The sequence below is a fragment of the Nesoenas mayeri genome (assembly GCF_963082525.1).
Source record: "Nesoenas mayeri genome assembly, chromosome: 12".
Taxonomy (NCBI): domain Eukaryota; kingdom Metazoa; phylum Chordata; class Aves; order Columbiformes; family Columbidae; genus Nesoenas; species Nesoenas mayeri.
The window spans coordinates 2,558,109-2,576,449 of NC_137547.1; the positions used below are offsets into that span (position 1 = coordinate 2,558,109).

Here is an 18,341-nt window from a genome sequence, read left to right on the forward strand (position 1 = left end):
AAACTGTTCACAACCAGAAACAGAAGAGGAGAACAATGTCAGTCACATTGCACAACCAGAGTTAGTCAGAAAATTCTTCTCTTGCCCCGTGCATGTTGCATGTTCCACAAGCCCAGGACAAGTGCCTGGGACAGAGACCTCCAGCCCAGCCTGGTCCATGGGCTCATCCCACCTCTCAGGCTCTATTCACCCAGCCATGAAGCTCTGATGAAGTCTCAGCCTACTTCAGCATCCTCTTTGAAGTTCTGGTGTCCTCCATGAAGCTCTGATGAAGTCCTGGCCTCCTTCAGCATCTTCTTTGAAGTTCTGATGTCCTCTTTGAAGCTCTGATGAAGTCCTGGCCCCCTTCAGCATCCTCTTTGAAGTTCTGATGTCCTCTTTGAAGCTCTGATGAAGTCCTGGCCCCCTTCAGCATCCTCTTTGGCAAAGCCCAACGAGGAGCAGTGCACAGTGGCTAGCAGCTCATCGCATCCATGCGAAACGTTCATCCAGCACCCCTCACATCACCTCCTTCACTGACATCCCTCCTTACTGCTCCTTTCACTTACAAACTGACAATCTGGAAATCCAGAATTAAGATTTATATCTAACGTGTGATTTACTGTTCTCTAATAGAAACACTTTAGAAATGGAAACACTAATGGAAACTCTTTAGAAATTCTTCTAACAGCCTAGCTCACTTTTCAGCACTCAGAATGCCTGAAAAGGTATGTTAGCATCTAGCATTGCCCTGTTCTTGTAAAAGTTTAGGTGTACCTCCCACTAAAATATTTTACAGTTTTGGTGAAACATTATTTGGATTAAGATACAAACAGACATTTGCATTCAAGCTAAGTTCCCCTTACTGCAGTCAAAGCTCTATGTACAAGGAGGTTCTTGGAATGAACAAACCTATTCCAACTCTTGCATTTTATCCCCTCTCCTTCCCCACTGTGGGATACAAGCCATAGTGAAAAGTGAGAACTTCCATTAGCTAAGACAAGTACCAGATGCCTGTAACTTTTAAAAACAAGGTAAATAGATTCCAAAATGTAGTATCAACCACTTAGGGATCTTGTGTGTTCCTCTCTCATTGTCCTCAATAATTAATAAATGCATCAGAATTGATGTCTAGGAACTCACAAACACAAAGACTATTTGATTTGGAGAGTGGGCAGTGTCGAAGGAGTTGACAAAGTCACAGACTCATCACAAGGAAGTAGCTAAAGACAAATTAGATGCCTAAGGACATATCAGTCTGCCCATTAACGTTACCATAGCACAGGTTTTAGTAACTGGTGTTGTGTTCAGAATTCACAATCAATCAACAAAATGGAAGCTTTTTCCAACAAAGAACAGTTGCAGTATGTAACTCATACATTTCACTGGGGCCTCAGTTCAGTCACTAATTTAATGACATTGCTAGTCTTTGAGTCCCGGCAGAAGCTGAATTTTCCTTTCCAGCAGCCACCTACCTCTGTCCTGGTCCCAGGGCTGCCCACCCACTCTGAGAGCTCAGACATCGGACACCAGGCACGTTCCGAGCCTGGAACAGCAATACCGAAAAGAAAACCTCAATTCTGTCTTATGAAAAAAAAATCAGCAGGAGATCTTAAACCCTGCTACATCACAAAAAAACATATGAAGAGTAGTAAAATGAAACCAACCTCAACAAGGATTTCCAGCAGACTCCCCTTCTTCCAGGGCACAATGCCTTTGAGAATAAAATCCACCACTTTAGAATTTTTCAGTACTTCTCCCACAAATGTAAGAACTTTATCCAGTGTATCAACCCTTTTCTCTATCTTTGCCAGCCTCTCCTTATGCTTTGAGGCATCCAGCTGGGCAGCTCTCATCAACTTCAGCACTTCAGAGCAGATGCTCTGGACATCGCTCTGGTGAGCACCGTCCGACACCGCCAGGCCTTTGTCCATGTTGTCTGTCTCATCAGAGGCTGCTTGGGACAGCTTGTTAATGCCTTTTTCTACATCATCAATGCCTTTGTTAACTCGCTGCAATTTGCCTGTCAGGTCTTCTTGGAAGTGCAACATTTTGTCCATCTTTTCATTCAAGAGGTTCAGTTTTTTGTCCATCATACTTAAATTGTTCACTTTCGTAGGTTGTAACTTGGTCAGGGTATTTCCCTCTGCAAGGTCCAAGCTACCCGCAGACATTTTGTCCAGACAGCAGGATGGCGAATAGATTAGGTTGGATTTTCATTAATCATAAATCAGAAAATGAGATGCTGAAAGTGAATCTTCTTTAGCTATTCCTATACCAGACAACCGCATTTATTGGAGTTGCTAGAGCATATCATGAGACAGCTACTGCACAAAAGATTTATTTCTGTGTTATCTGTTTCTTACTGTGTGCTTTCAATAATGGGGGTAATTTGGCACCAGACTATATTTTCTTGGGCCTCCTTGACGTCACAAAACCATTTTAAATTCTTTCTCAAGTGGCTGTTGATAGACAAGTATCTGAACAATTGCCAATGCCTGAGCAGACCTCTGGAGAGAGGAGGGCTGTTTTTATGACCAGTTTTAGTTCTGTGATAAGGAAAAGAACTTGCTAGAGCATTTCTCTTCACTAAATAGGAAAAATATAGAAGTAGATTGGGTGGCCTTGTGCTAAGGCTTGGAAGAATTCAGCTTCAGAGCACGGACGCGGAGCCCCCAGCATAGATGCAGCATGTGCTCTTTAGGTTGGCTGGCACTTGAATTTAAAAATAGAGTACAATGACAAGGATCTGAACTACGTATCTAGCACCAGCATGTCTTTGTCAACTGAAACGTCTAAAATTAAATCTTCCTCCCAGGCTATGCAACTAAACTGAGTGAAAAAAAAATCTTCATGAAGGCACAGCAGAATTAGTCCAACTATTAGCAACAAAATTATTAAGTCATAAATCTTATTTCAAGGATTTGTTACTGACTGCTTTCTCTTCTAAATCACAGCATGTCTACTACAGAAATTACAGTCCGTCACTAAAGAAAAGTAGTTATTGTTCTTTATGTGTGCACAATCCCCACTGCCACAGAATGCTTCAGAAAACACTAATAAATGTGGCCTTACAACAGGACACAGTCCTATTGATACTGGGACTGTTCACCTTCAAGGGAGAGTTTGAATACCAGGCAATGACTTCAGAAGAAAACCTGGCCTGTGAAAACCAATGTGAGTCGTCATTCCATGCCATGTCACTTCTGGTATTTTCATGGTGGTCTGGGATAGTGTGGTGTAAGTTTTATGACACTCCATATAATCTTATTTCGATAATCAAGCATACAGTGCAATAGGGACACTGGCCATAAAAGCTTTGCAACTCTACTACTGCATTTAAAGAATCAGAGTTTTCACCCAAGTGCCTTTAAGTGATTAATTCTTTCAAGACTATAAGCATGCCTGATGACAAATGGAACAGCCAACATTTTTACTAAATCAAGAGTACCAGCTGAATATTGTCCTCGCAGGGACAAGAAGAAAAAGGTAGAGTCATTTTATTGTTTTTTTTAGATAACTTGCAGCAAGTATTTCAATAGGGAAACCCAGGCACGCACTGAGGACTTCACATGTCACCAGCTGCTGCTGTCACAGGACGGGTCTCTGGTCTGTGGGCACAGAGGAGGCCTCTGAAATCCATAACCTTCTTCATTATTTAACAATCGAGAGCCAAAAGCATTAATGCTGCCCCTACAAGTGTTATTAATCATTTAACTCTGATTACGCAATCCTCCTCACATACAATGGCCTCTAACTGCTGTGTAAAACAAAAAAGACGCTTTAAAAAAACAAAAAGGCAATCTCTGAATTTATGATCTATTATGCAAGCAGACTTGTCTGACTGCACTTCAAGGGGCACAAAACATCTCCTCCTCCTCTGGATTTGGCCACGTGCACCTTGTGTTCCATCTACCTGGAGCAGATGTCACCACCAGGATGTGTGAGATAACACGCTGCGCAGAGTTCTTGCTACATGCAGCAAGTATTCTGTGCTGGTTTTGTCTGAAGGACAAATTTCTGCTCAATTTCTGTCAAAATAAATCTTTCATCCCTTTTGCTTTGAACGCCAATAGAAGGCAATTTTTGTTCAGAACATTGATTAGTGCACGATGTTTGCACCTTGCTTGAGCAGCCTGAAGAGAGCGTCCAGTTCCACTGAACCAAAACATAAGAGAAAAATCCTCAATTGCCTGACTCTATTGTTGCAGATCAGAGTATACCCATCCTTCAACACCACAAAAGAGTACAGTTATTGTCACAAACGTAACAGCCTATTCAACTCACTTTTTCTTTGTGAGGAGCTACTGCTTATAACAATGTTTTGCACTTGCACACTGCAACACATGTTGCTTCATCTTCAGTACTCCCCAATTTACATCTGAGGAACTGGAACGTTGTATGAGCGATGAAAAGCAGTGGATCTTGTGGGACCTCTGCACATTGGCCCCCTTGTCATAGGCAAAACCAACTGCTGAGCCATCAGACTCCACCGCAGGCTTAAATAATAAATAATACTTAATATACTTAATAAAGTTTCTGCTGATAATTGGTCGCCGGTGGATTTCTGCTTGTTTCTTCCAGGTAACCAAAAATGAGCACTGCAATCTGGAGTGTGCATCGAGAGCTGAACTGAAATTAACTTCCCAGACCCCTTTAAAATATCCCCAAGGTATCAAGTATCTCAGGAGCGCCATAGAAAAGGAACACAAATGCTGCAGAACCAGAACCGTGAGTGACTTTGGACTGGTGATGCCAAAGACACTGCTGTTCTCAATGAGGAAATGAGAGTTGATTCCTCTTTGGCTTCAAGCCCATGCACACCCACCCAGTTTTGAAAGGGAGATGTCAGAAAACAAGAGAAAAATGCACGTTCAACACCAAGAATCTGTGATATGGCAGTTAATTTATGATCCCTCCTTGCCAGCTCTGCCACAAAGGAAGAAAAAAACACGAAGATGGAGGGAAGAGGGAAAAAATAAGTTAAAAAAATATCTGCAGCACACACTTGAAGTGACAGCAGAGGCTTAGATCCCAAATGAGAAATGTCACAGAGGTTAAAACCAGCTGCTCAAACAGATCATCTCATTAGATTATTGCATTGCTTCCAGCAACAACACATTAAAACTGGAGATGGCTGGAAATATGTTGGTAAATTAAAAAATAACCTTTTGAAAGGTCAAAACAAAGCCAAAGTTTGATAGAGACCTTGGGGGCTTTGGAAGAAGTTTGCAATGGTTACAATTCAGAGTACTAAGGAGATGAAGAACTTGATGTGGCCAAACAAGAGAAGCTTGCAAAAAGAAAACAAAATACAACCAAAAACAACCAAACAAACAAAAACTGACACATCTGCTGAACACTAATCCGGAAAAAAAAATATACTAATACATATCCTTTACAGATTTAGAAACCAGCTGTCAACTTTTTCAAGTTACACTGAAAAACCTACTTTATCTACATCTAGTTGCTGCAGTTCATTAACATACACTTCTTAGTTTTCCCTCCAGCAAATGAATTTTTTTACATTATCTAAACTTCTGAAAAATTAATCCCTACACCAGTGAGTAATTTCTCATGAACAGCGTGTTTCCTAGACACATGAAATTTGATAAATCATGTGCACAGAGCAATGATGCAGTAAGAGACCGATTCTCCTGACAAATGGCAAGCACCGAAATGGGCATTGGAGCTAATTTAGAAGAATAATTTCCAAGGGCAAGATCCGCCATGGAGTTTGGGTGAGCCCAGTTGCCGGGTTTCTGTGCAGATCAGGCAAAGAGTCTGTAAAAGAGTCTGTAAAGCACTATCTGTCTTCCCAAGGGACCCTGGCATAACATACTTCAATATTGCCTCGTTCACAAGGGTGTGTCATTGCAGTACTAGATTAACTAAATCTTAACAACTACTATATAAACTGGTTTTTTTTCTATGTATTTAATGACAGAAAATTGTTAACGCACTAGGTTATGAAACACAATCTTCAAGTCCTGACTTCTTCCCCCAGTTGTCTTTTATTCTTTTTCAGACAACGGAGTCCAAGTGCGATGCTCACAGAATCCCAGAACATCAGGGGTTGGAAGGGACCTGGAAAGCTCATCCAGTGCAATCCCCCCATGGAGCAGGAACACCCAGATGAGGTTACACAGGAAGGTGTCCAGGCGGGTTGGAATGTCTGCACAGAAGGAGACTCCACAACCCCCTGGGCAGCCTGGGCCAGGCTCTGCCACCCTCACCCCCAACAAGTTTCTTCTCCTCTTTCAGTGGAACCTCCTGTGTTCCAGTTTGTACCCATTTCCCCTTGTCCCTTGTCCCAGGCAGCTGCTCAGGACAGGCCACTGACCCCGAGACCACGTGCAGCATTGCAATGCATCTGCCAGGCAGCTGACAGCAGAGCCCAACAGATCCATTATGACATTTTGTTTACATCAAAGTCATCAGATTTCCAGATAACACTTTACCATTTGCCCACATGGCTTAACAAGAACCTTTAAGTTCTCCCTCCAGGTTCCTTTGCCTCTCAGGAGGCCAAGAGAGCACCTGTTGCCCATCCACGTTCACTCACTTGACCTAAGAGCTCACTCTCAACACCAAGGCTGTTACCCACAGAAATTACTTTAACAAGGTGTCTCATTATTTTTAATTGTCATTCTTTCAAACTTCCTTTCCTTTCCTTTCCTTTCCTTTCCTTTCCTTTCCTTTCCTTTCCTTTCCTTTCCTTTCCTTTCCTTTCCTTTCCTTTCCTTTCCTTTCCTTTCCTTTCCTTTCCTTTCCTTTCCTTTCCTTTCCTTTCCTCTCCTCTCCTCTCCTCTCCTCTCCTCTCCTCTCCTCTCCTCTCCTCTCCTCTCCTCTCCTCTCCTCTCCTCTCCTCTCCTCTCCTCTCCTCTCCTCTCCTCTCCTCTCCTCTCCTCCCCTCCCCTCCCCTCCCCTCCCCTCCCCTCCCCTCCCTTCCCTGTCATTTCATTTCGTTAAAAAGCAACAATACTGCTACCCCAGTGACCCTTCTTTTCTCTCTCACACATATTTCCACCCAACAACTGCCACTGTGGTACAACAAACACCAAGATCTGTGCTCAGTGTTCCTTGCTCATAATGGTCTTTACAGAAACCTAACAACGGGGGGATTTTTAATTTTTTTTTTTTAAGTCAGAACACTTGTTGACATCACTATTCCCCACTAATAACCTGAACACCATGTTAAGGAAATTCTAGATCAAGTAAAGAGTCAACTGTCCTATAATGAAGTCTGTTATGTGCTGTATTCCCCTGCTGATTTAGATCTCTGGCATTTTATTTTGACGTCATTCACAAACACAGGAATAACTTGATCAGCTCAGGCTTGGTCTCCACACAAACTCGGCTTTGAAAAACATTCAGAGTAAAGAGAGCTTGGGTACAAAAGCTGGTGGTTTTGCACACTCTGCCCTGTAATCAAATACTCCCAGGGAAGCCACTCGCACCCCTGTAGGTGAAGGCTTAAACATCTGGAAAAAGAAAACACAGAAAAAGCTGCATCCATTTCAGATGTACAAAAGAACTTCAGCTAAATTTGTAACAGCTTTCATTGAGTTAGAAGAAAGATCCAGGAAACAAACAAAAGAATGTCATCTACAGAAAAGCTTTTCTGAAATAAATCATACCATGTGCTGGTGGAGATGCAGAAAGCAGCACTCAATGGGTGCTAAGCTTCCACAGCAAAGATCAGAAGGCATTTTTTTAAGTTTCTCTCTCTAAGGTTTAAGGGTGTAGAATTACAAGTCCTGAGTTTGGGCCCCGATGGTATGACCAAGCACATTGATCCGTTTTTCCATCTAAAGTTTGTATCTCCGTACAAATATCTGGTAAACCCAGAAATCCACAGCACATTCAGTGCACCACTTCCAGACCAGTCGGCAAAACCTGGTGCTTCTCTGGGATGCTTCTATCCAAACTCGGTGAGTTTTTCTCCTCCACAGTGCTACCTTACACCAACATTCAACAGACTCCAGGCTATTAATTTATAAGCAACTACATACAAGTTTTTCTGCACTTATAAGAAGCTCCTGAATTAAAACTACTAAGCCACTGATCTCACATTGCTGCTGTTAGATCAGTGACGGGTTAATCTCCAGATACACTGCAGAGACAGCTGCAGTCTAAACCCAGATACACCAATAAGCAGCGTTAGACCAAAACACCAGCACCAAGCCCTGCCACTGTAAAGCAAAATCATTCAGAGGAGAGTGAGCAAATAACACTGTTGATAAAAGATTCAGGATACAAATGGCTTGGATTTCATATTAAGTTGATATCGGGAGTAGCTGTCACTAACAGGTAGTAGGGCAGTGCCTGCCACTCGTCCAGTAACAGCACATCAAGATCTTCTCAGTGTGAGCAATCAGGAGAGCAGTTCAAATGCTGGGCAGGATCTGGAGAAGATGCAGCGATATTCTGCAGATAGGAGAGCACCAGGACAGCAAGTGATATCTGGCAAGAGTGTCTACGTATAACCCATGAGAACGGTGGAGCACAGAGCTTCCTGGTTCCTGCTCAGCCACAACTGGAGGCACAGGGAAATTTTGCACAGGTTTCTCTAAACTAAAGCTAGTGAAGTGTGGACCTTGTGAAATCCTATATGGATCACACCACAGTGGAAAGCGCACTGAAACAAACTCAGTGCCTCACAGCAACCACTGACAGCTTTCTGCCTGCCTTCCCAAGACCAGTGACCACTGATGGCCACGGCGAGAACTGCCTCACGGAGTGGAATGACCCAGTCAGCCACGCAAGAACTTGCACCGATGTCTTCTGGCCCTAAGTCTGATAACTGTGTATAAAGCAAACCCAGAAACAAGGCCAAATCAATCACCAAATGTGTAGAAAACTATTTCCTTTTTATAGCAAAAGAGGTCACAGAAGATGCAATTCAGTCTGTACCAATTCCTAAGGACATGCTGAGAATTAATCAGGACTCTGAAGCTGAAGCTTCCCACGCTGGGCTTCTGGGGGACTTCAGCTGAAACTCAGAACAGGAACTCGCCAAGCAAACATCAGAACAGAGCTATTGATAGAAAAAGGGTGTTTCTTTTTAATTCTGCCCAGCCCCATACAACACCAGTGAGAATGCAATGTCAGTGCTGGAAGGGACCAGCAGCATTCAGGACAGTACATACGTGAAGCTGGAGGTGTTAGTAAATACGTTGGAGAAGCCAGAAACACATGTGCTGCTCAAGGCTGAACACCAAAATGAGGACACAAATGAGAGAATGAAAAGTAAACCACGACAGCAGGAGGACCATCTCAGTTCAGCCATGAGAGAAAGTGAAAACAAACCTTTTTTGTCATGTCAGATACTATATATAGTTTACTACTCTAGTTTCTGTCTGAAAAGATACTCAACAGAATATATTTAGACTGCAAATTATTATATACTGGTGCAAAATTTGAACTGGAGCATATGACACCTTTCAAGTTCCCACAAAGCCTGGGAAGACAGTGTTAACAACTGAGCTGCTCAGAAATTTTCCAACTCTGTGTTTTTCAAAAAGTTCAAATCCTTCTAAGCAGCTTCCATTGACTTTTTTTCCTTCGGTGTGTCAGCCTCCCAGGCGGCTCTGGGCAGCAGTCGGCACACAGCCCGCCTGGCCTCGGCACCTGGGGCAGATCCGCGGCATGGACCCCACATCTGTTCTGCTGAGCAGGGACTGACCAGGGGAACTGCAGGGGCCAGGGTCTGGTCTCCAGCAGGTCTGTAGTCCAAACATGACTCACAGAACCACAGAGTGTCAGGGGTTGAAGGGCCCTGGAAAGCTCATCCAGTGCAATCCCCCCATGGAGCAGGAACACCCAGATGAGGTTACACAGGAAGGTGTCCAGGCGGGTTGGAATGTCTGCACAGAAGGAGACTCCACAACCCCCCTGGGCAGCCTGGGCCAGGCTCTGACACCCTCACCCCCAACAAGTTTCTTCTCATCTTTCAGTGGAACCTCCTGTGTTCCAGTTTGCACCCATCACCCCTTGTCCTGTCACTGGTTGTCACCAGAAGAGCCTGGCTCCATCCTCCTGACACTCCCCCTTTCCATACTGATCCCCAGGAATGAGTCCCCCCTCAGTGTCCTCTTGTCCAGCTCCAGAGCCCCAGCTCCCTCAGCCTTTCCTCACACGGGAGATGCTCCACTCCCTGCAGCATCTTGGTGGCTGCGCTGGACTCTCTGCAGCAGTTCCCTGTCCTGCTGGAACTGAGGGGCCACAGCTGGACACAAGATTCCAGGTGTGGTCTCCCCAGGGCAGAGCAGAGGGGCAGGAGAACCTCTCTGACCTACTGACCACCCCCTTCTAACCCACCCCAGGTACCATTGGCCTTCCTGGCCACAAGGGCCCAGTGCTGGCTCATGGTCACCCTGCTGGCCCCAGGACCCCCAGGTCCCTTTCCCCTACGCTGCTCTCCAACAGGTTGTTCCCCAATTTACACTGGAACCTGGGGTTGTTCCTGCCCAGATGCAAGACTCTACACTTGCCCTTTCATTAAATTTTTCCCTGTCCAACTCTCCAGACTCTCTACACAAAACAAGAGACAACTGTTTAAAGAGATTAAAACAAAGGTAATTGTTGTGCAGTGCAAGACAAAACAAATACACAAAGGTCAAGATGTGAACCAAGAGTAGCTGAGGAGTTACAAATAACCCTACACAGGACCTCCAGAAGAAAGAAGTCTGAACAGTAAAATCAGCAAGATGTTACGGAAAAAATGAGAGCGGAATGCACACCCCCTACCACAAAAAAGAAGTAGGAGAGGAGCACCAAGATGAGCTTATGTCAAGGACTAGGTGACCTCAGATACCTTTTTAAGCATCTGTGTCCTAAGAATTTGCTCCATCAAGTTAGCAGAAGAAAGAGCAGCACCACCAAGGCTAAAAGAATTGATGCAGCTGAACATCAAAGCTGTTCAGTTCATGGGAAGGAAAAACATGAAGGAAACCCAGGCAACTTGGCCTTCAGGCACATTAGAACACTCTTATCACTGCCTCTCCTAACGAAGAGCCCGATTAATTTCAAAACCACAAAACACCTCATCTGATTGCTTCAGATGAACTGCACCCTCCACCGCACATCTGAGCAATACCAGCAGCGTTCCCATGAGGCTGACGGGTTAGCGCAGCTCTCACCAGCTCCAGTAAGAGCCGCACACGTGCTCCAAGACACTACTTATCCTTATATGCATCTCCGCTGGTCATACCCGCCAAAAGCATGATGTTCCATGAATTCGAGTGCTAGCTTTGTGAGCAAAACAAAGAATGATTATTCAAGAGATAAACATAATGGGTTTGGTAAGCTGGCCAGAGTGATGTAATCTAATGCAAGACATCCAAAACAAAGTTATTTTTGATTCTTAGCTCACTGAGGACTAGGAAAACCAATAAATCAAACTAAATCTAAAATACCTTTTATCTGTGGACCTTAACGTATTTTCATAAGAGAAGTACCACTATCACTGGTTTTACCGAAAGGGAAATTGAAGCAATGAATACGAAAGAATGACTTGGTCACCAACAGATCAATCACAGAAAAAATAAATATTCGGGAGCTCATCCTGGCTTTCATATTTTAACTTCAAATACTAACTCTGATCTGCACAGACCCAAACCACGGAATGCCCTCTACACAGGCAACTGCAGCACAGACGTTCTTCCCCCAGACTAGTCCAAAAAGTCCCAGTTCACTCACTCTGATGGTTCTAAAGCTGCCTTCTGTATTCCTTCCTGACATACCCTTCATTTGCACTCCTTGCAACAAGCAAGAGAAAATTGCATTTATTTCAGGATGTTCAGTATCTTTCTTTAACAAAACATTGTACATTAACAATTTAAACACGTCATTATCTGTTCAGCATGAAGAACAGCTGAGTAGTGTATTCAAATTAACAGACCAAAATGATGTTCTGCTGTGTTGTGATAAATAGACAATAAATCATGTGGCCACAGGGGTATTAAACGTATCTAGTCTTCTGAGCCATTGTTTCTTATGTAATAAATTATAACCAACAATATCATGTTATACTCCTGGCTATATTAAATCCACTACGTGACGTCACATTAGATGAATTTAAGGCTTTGGAACAAGATCCCACTTGTTGAAATTAGTATAAATTTTGTCCTTTTCTTCAGCTGGGCCAGAATTTGGTTTATTACTGTTGATTTAGCTCATTTACTCCATTAGTGTTTTAAAGAACTAAGAGGATTACAAATGTAAACTCTTTAAGAAAGCCCACTAGAGATATTATTGAACAAAATACATGAGGAAACCTGTTCTTCAAAATTTGGAAAGAGAATGGTCTTAAAAAAATAAGGAAAAAAAAAAAGAACACAACAATCTGATCCATAAACCTTCATTTTGGAAACCTTAATAAATCAAAATTCAGAACTTTATTCATTAACATAATTCAGAAGGCCTTAAATGTTACTATTAAGGTTATTGGATCAAAACTTATGGGAATTGGCAAACAACCTCAGAAAAGCATGAGAAACACCTTAATTCAGAAACCACAATCTGCAGAGTGTATAAAAATATGTTTCTGGCACTCCCAAATCCCCAGACTTTCCCAATCCTGAATAAAAGATGCGTGTATAGTTAATATATACATTGCTTAAATTCAAATTCTTTTTTTCATTATTTGAAGATCATTATACGCACATGGTATTCTTCTTAAGCTTGCTTAGGTCAATTTCCTGCTTCTGTCTGGATGGTAAATAATCTTTTCAGCAACTCAAAAAGTAGGCACGCACAAACAAGCGGAGGACAACAGAAATACTGTTTCCCTCGACTTCCTTCCACCTCCGCAGCCCCACAGGCGGATTTAAACGTCGGTGTAGCTCCATAAAGAGCTCATGTCAGTAGAAAAGCGGATTCCTGCTCTCTTCCCCGGCGATGTCTGGGAGTGTCTCTGCTCCCGCAGGGCTGGCGGGTTTGGTTGGTGGTCAGAGCCTCTGGCTGTGCGTCCTCAGACCGGGGCACAGGGGGCTCTGAGCTCACAGCTCCACGCAGCCCCTGGGCGCCGAGCGCCCTGCTCAGCTCATCGCGCTGCTTGGGCCGCAGGTCGGATGGGCCGATGCAGAATTTGGCTCCTCATTGAATGGCCTCAGCGTGAGCCTGCCTGATAGATTGTCTTAAAACTATCAGACATATGTCAACTAAAGCAAAAAGCTGTAACAGCTGCCCACATAATTCGAATGGCAGTCTGACATCCCATTCTACAGATCTGCCACTTGGAATAAAAGTTGTAACGTGCCATGGCTCTCACGGAAAGCAAGTTTCCTTCCAAAGGCAAAGCCAGCGCTCATCATTTCAGAAACGCCTCCTTGACGCCAGCAGGTGTTCTGCAAGCCAGCGGCCGGCACAACCTGGCCAAGAACGTCAGGCACACGCGGCGCTTTGCAAAAGGCACAGAAACCAGCACTGCGCCATCTAGAAAGCTGTTACATTCAGGCTAGACTCGCAATAAACACTAAGGACTCTCTTACCGTAAATCTCTTTATGTAATCAGAAACACAAAATCCTCCCATGCTCAAGCGAAGAGATCTGTGTGGGGAAGATTCTTGATATAAAGTTCCCATTCTGTTTGGCTCGTACGGTGCTCACTCAGGTGGCCTGAAGCCTTTCACTGAATAAAGCCGCACAGCCTCCCTGGATCTCACTAGAATCCTGCTTGGGAGATAAACTTGGCATTTCCTCTTATCTAACACTGCACCAGGCATTTCAGTCATTTAAATCCCTTATCAGCAGCACTCAGTTCTATCCACATGGATAAGCTCACTTCCTGAACTCCTGATAACGGCCACGCTAAGGTGCGGAAACAACAGAGGGTGACGGCCAAACCTCCCGAGCCACTCGAGTCCCCTCTTTGCGTTTCTCTGTCCCTTAGCTTATCTTTGCCCAGTTTAACTTTGCTTTAGCTGTAACTTAAGGACAGCGTGTTTGCTTCAGCCAAGCAGCAAGAAGACTCATTTATCTGAGTGCTGTTCTTCCCAGTGACACTGACGGCTGCTGCGGGATATTCGCTTTAACATAACAACATGATTATTACACACATGCGCATTTCTTTTATTTCCAGTTTCTTAAGCAATAAGATGGGAACAGAGGGAACAAAAGAATGGACAAATATTCATAATCAGAATTCACGTACCTAGTTATGCCTTCAAGCACGGTTTCTACAGCCTCTCGCTGCACACACAGAGTCATTCGCTGCAGTCTGTAAAATACCTCGTACTCACACAAGTGTATGTTGCCATGACGTCCATGTAGGCGTATTTGTAAAGCCCTAGACTTACAATCTGTTAACTTTTTTTCTTCCTACACAGTTAGATGAGTAAGCAGCCATAATGCACCCAAATGATGTTCCTCCTCGCTTGTTTAGACCTCAACTACTTAATTCCTTTTTATTTTGCCCTGTGTAAAATGCATTTTTAATTGAGTTCTTACCAAGACTGTGCCAGTGGAGCACAAATATACAAAGACCACAGACACCAAGATGCGGGATGACCTAAGTTGGAAAGTAAGTTCTGAAGAAGCAGAAAAAAACCACCTGCTTTCAGTTTTCACCTGTGCTGTGCCTCCCTGTCCCGCTCCGCTGGCGCAGCGCAGCACAGCGGGCTCTGCGCATCACTGGCCTCAGGTTAACATTAACCTGAACCCCAACAGGCAGGCGCATACCCAGTGACAGACACTCGCTAAGGACCAGATGGAGCAGACGGACAAACATCTCAGGCAGCGAGATCTGGGCTTAGCACCAGCCGTGTCCTCACTGTCCAGATTGAAACAGAAGCGTGTTTTACCACAGGTTAAGTGCACGTGAACTCTGGCCTAAAACAGTCCCCCGAGCAATGCAGATGGGACACTGTACCTTTAGCATTACGATCTAAGAGATGTCAGGTCCGGAAGTGTGGGTATAGATCTTGCTGCCCCTCTCACAGCAAAAGCAAGTGCTTTGTTTCCACTTAGGTTTGTACAGCAAGATAACCAATATGCTGTAAAAAAAATATAAAACCCATGTTAGTACAGGCAAAAACAGTGAATTAAGGTGGATAAGGAGCTCTTGGAGGGGGAGATGGGCATGCTCACTGTGCCGCAGGATTTTTTACTGCCTGGCAGGGAATGTTTATCAGGCCATTCAACAAACACATGAAAAGGCCAGGGCTGCCTGGGGCACAGGATCACACAGTCCCAGAGTGTCAGGGGTTGAAGGGCCCTGGAAAGCTGATCCAGTGCAATCCCCCCATGGAGCAGGAACACCCAGATGAGGTTACACAGGAAGGTGTCCAGGCGGGTTGGAATGTCTGCACAGAAGGAGACTCCACAACCCCCTGGGCAGCCTGGGCCAGGCTCTGACACCCTCACCCCAAACAAGTTTCTTCTCACATTTAAGTGGAACCTCCTGTGTTCCAGTTGATAACCATAAATGATGATTTGGCCACAGCCCATGGAGGTGAGATAGCTGTACCCAGAGGCTGTGGGAGCCCAGGAGCTGTGGGTGCCCCAGACGCTGTGCTCGGACCCCCGGAGGCCTTGGTCTGTCTCAGCCGCCAACTCCTGTCCATCGCCGACTCCATCTCTGTGCCCTGGTTTTTCCACCTGCAACAACTGAGTTAAACTCCTCCTAGCTCACAGAACCTTCTCAGAGCTTTAGAATCTATTGTTACTCTTCCCCCTTTCAAAGGGTAAAACTAACCCATAAATTCTAGCTCAGAACTGCCCCCAAAACCTTAAGACACATCAGGGAGGTCCGTGCAATGGTGCAGGAACGCTGGTGCCCAAACCCTGCCCTGTCCCTTGCGGAGGGACAGCACGTGGAGCACAATCCCCGGCCTAGGGAACACTAACCAGTGATTTATTCCAATAGCACAAATAACCATGTCATTACTCCAGATTTAATAAAGAGATGCTATTAGTTAATGTGGCAGCAGAGGCATGTGCAGCACGCAAGCGCCGTGCCACTGGGAGAAAGCTTGCACGACAAAGAGAATCCTTTAGGAAATTTGGCAAGCAGTCCAGAACAAGCAATGCTCAGCCTGCGATCTTCCGTTTGCAGATCTAAATACAGAACTGTAGCGTAAAACAACACCTTCCTGCAGTGTTTTCATTAATTATACTAAGAATGCAATTACTATGATGATGAACTTCACTGATTTTTCTTTTTCTCCATTTTAGCTTCAGAAAAAAAATAAATCTGGAGCTTTTCTCTCCCCCATTTTAACTTCAGATCATATGATACTGATTCTGGGCTCTGTTTTCAGAAGAGTATTAAAAGCAACAAATCAGTAGCAACTACACAACATCCAATCCACAAGAAAGAAGCAGTCCATGTCTCACCACACATGTATTGCTGTGGATAGAAAACAGGCAATGGACACGTCTTCTTCAGTACTAGGGAAAGGTCCAGTGGACTTTACAGACAAGGTAAAATAGAGCTTGGTGCTCTGCATTAAAATACTATGAGCTAGAGACAAGGCAAGTGCTCACTGGGAGTACAGATACTGCAGTACAGGCTTTGGAGATGTCACATCGTTTACATATAGAATAAATGCAAAGCTCTTCTAATGCAAGTTGCACCCAACAAATTAAATAAAGAGCAAGGTTAGTGCTTCAGCTTTAAAGGAACTCTTTGAATCTGCTATATTTAGGTTCCAAAACTCCTATTAAAACTAGAGAGGCGTTTGACAGCTAGATTGGTGCATTTGGAGCAAAGACCAAGAAAAGGAAAAAGGTAATGTAAGAGGTCATTTGTTATCAGCGGCTTCCCCAGCCAGCCGCTGACAGATACACCGACTCCTGCACCAACTACAGAGTAAAACAAGAGGCTCAGCACTTTTGAAGTGCCCTCTCTCATCTCCCAGCATCGGCCTCCATGACTCAGGAGGTGCATTGCTCCACTCGCACAGCCCGTTTGCAGGGAATTTATAATCTAAACAACATTCCCTGGCTAAAACGGTTAACGTGGCAGTTAATACAGAGTATCTTCCTTATGAAAATAAGTAGAAGCTTTAGTCCCTTGGTACATTTCTTTCACACACACTTCAGTGTTACTAAATTACTGAGCACGTTAGAGCCTTTTTGTCACTAATAATCAGGGGCAGGGAGCTACTAACACTGATGCCACGCAGTTTAACTCCTCACAACTATGCCCAAAATATCTAATGGAAGGTTCACAGTTCTCTTCCCAAAGACATTTCCAGTAACTTACCCTCTCATTACGCTTCCATCCATGCAACGAGACGGCGCACAGGAGCGTCCCCGGGACACAGGGCAGGGTCAGTGGCACAGCACCCACACCAGCACGGCCCCGCGTGGCTGATCAGAGCACCCACACCAGCACGGCCCCGCGTGGCTGATCAGAGCACCCACACCAGCACGGCCCCGCGTGGCTGATCAGAGCACCCACACCAGCACGGCCACGTCCCCTTTGGTATCTGACCAGCACAAGTGTTCGGATCCGCGGGGACCGTGCTGCCGCGGCGCTGCCAGCACCAGCACATGCTGGAGCGGCTCCGCTCACCATGGATTAGCATTAAAGGCCAGGCTGAAAGCCTCCCCACCTTATTAATATTAATTTTAAATGTTTTAATCCCGTTTACACAAGGACTCATCCCCAAGGCTAGAGGCCTCACAAATTATATTCCATTTTTAAACCTGTAGCGTTGACTCTCGTTTCAGAAGGAAAGCACCAGCAGAGACAGTTTTGGGCAGGCTGCTTTTGCGGAATAGTACCTTGGTGCCTAAAGCCCTGCTTTAACTTCATCAGCCCACAAAGATTTGCACTTTAACGAACCCTGCCTGCAAAGCACAAACACAAGCACATCTGTCAGCACATTTTCATTCTTTCTTTATCCTGCTTTTGCTCCAGCTGCTGCAGTGGGTGCAGCTGAATAAACTCACAAAAGGCAACTTATCTACCAGACACTTCAAAAATAGCCACAATCACCATAATAACGAGTGAAAAGAGACAAAGTGACTCAGTATCTACTTTGTCTCCTGGCCAGCACGGGCGGATGACTTTGCATTCCAAACGTACCACATTACACAGCAAACCTGGCTTAGATGGTCATAAAAAAGGTCCAAAGGAGAACAGATTCAAGCCTTCTCTGGAAGGGCAGGGGACAGTTTGGGGACAGTAATCTCTCACTTGTGCACAGCACAGAGCCCCTGCGATGCTGAGGGAGGCGGCAGCGGCACCTCCTGCTCCCCCCTCCGGAGGGAACAACAGCCAGAGGAAAAACGCAGGTGAATTCTTCTAGTTACCTTATTCTTCTAGTTACCTTATTCTCCTTTGCAAAGCACTTGTTGTAGCACAGATGTACTGTTCAACAGCCTGTTAGTTTTAGCACGGAGAGGTG

At 44.7% G+C, this 18,341-nt stretch overlaps 1 protein-coding gene across 4 annotated transcripts in view; it reads right to left on the reverse strand.

Annotated features, from left to right (window-relative positions):
- Positions 1 to 13,611, reverse strand: part of MYLK3 (myosin light chain kinase 3) — a gene marked incomplete at its 5' end in the record, with an annotated part of 36,629 nt that extends 23,018 nt beyond the window's left edge. For 2 of the 4 annotated variants that reach the window (XM_080351750.1, XM_080351748.1), the window contains one exon: positions 13,476 to 13,602. In XM_080351750.1, coding sequence (XP_080207876.1) covers positions 13,476 to 13,568 — 93 coding nt within the window. Of the gene's footprint in view, positions 1 to 1,646; positions 2,154 to 13,475 lie in introns of those variants that run through there. The other 2 variants (XM_080351749.1, XM_080351751.1) reach the window with 2 other exon arrangements.
- Between the last annotated feature and the right edge of the window lie 4,730 nt (positions 13,612 to 18,341).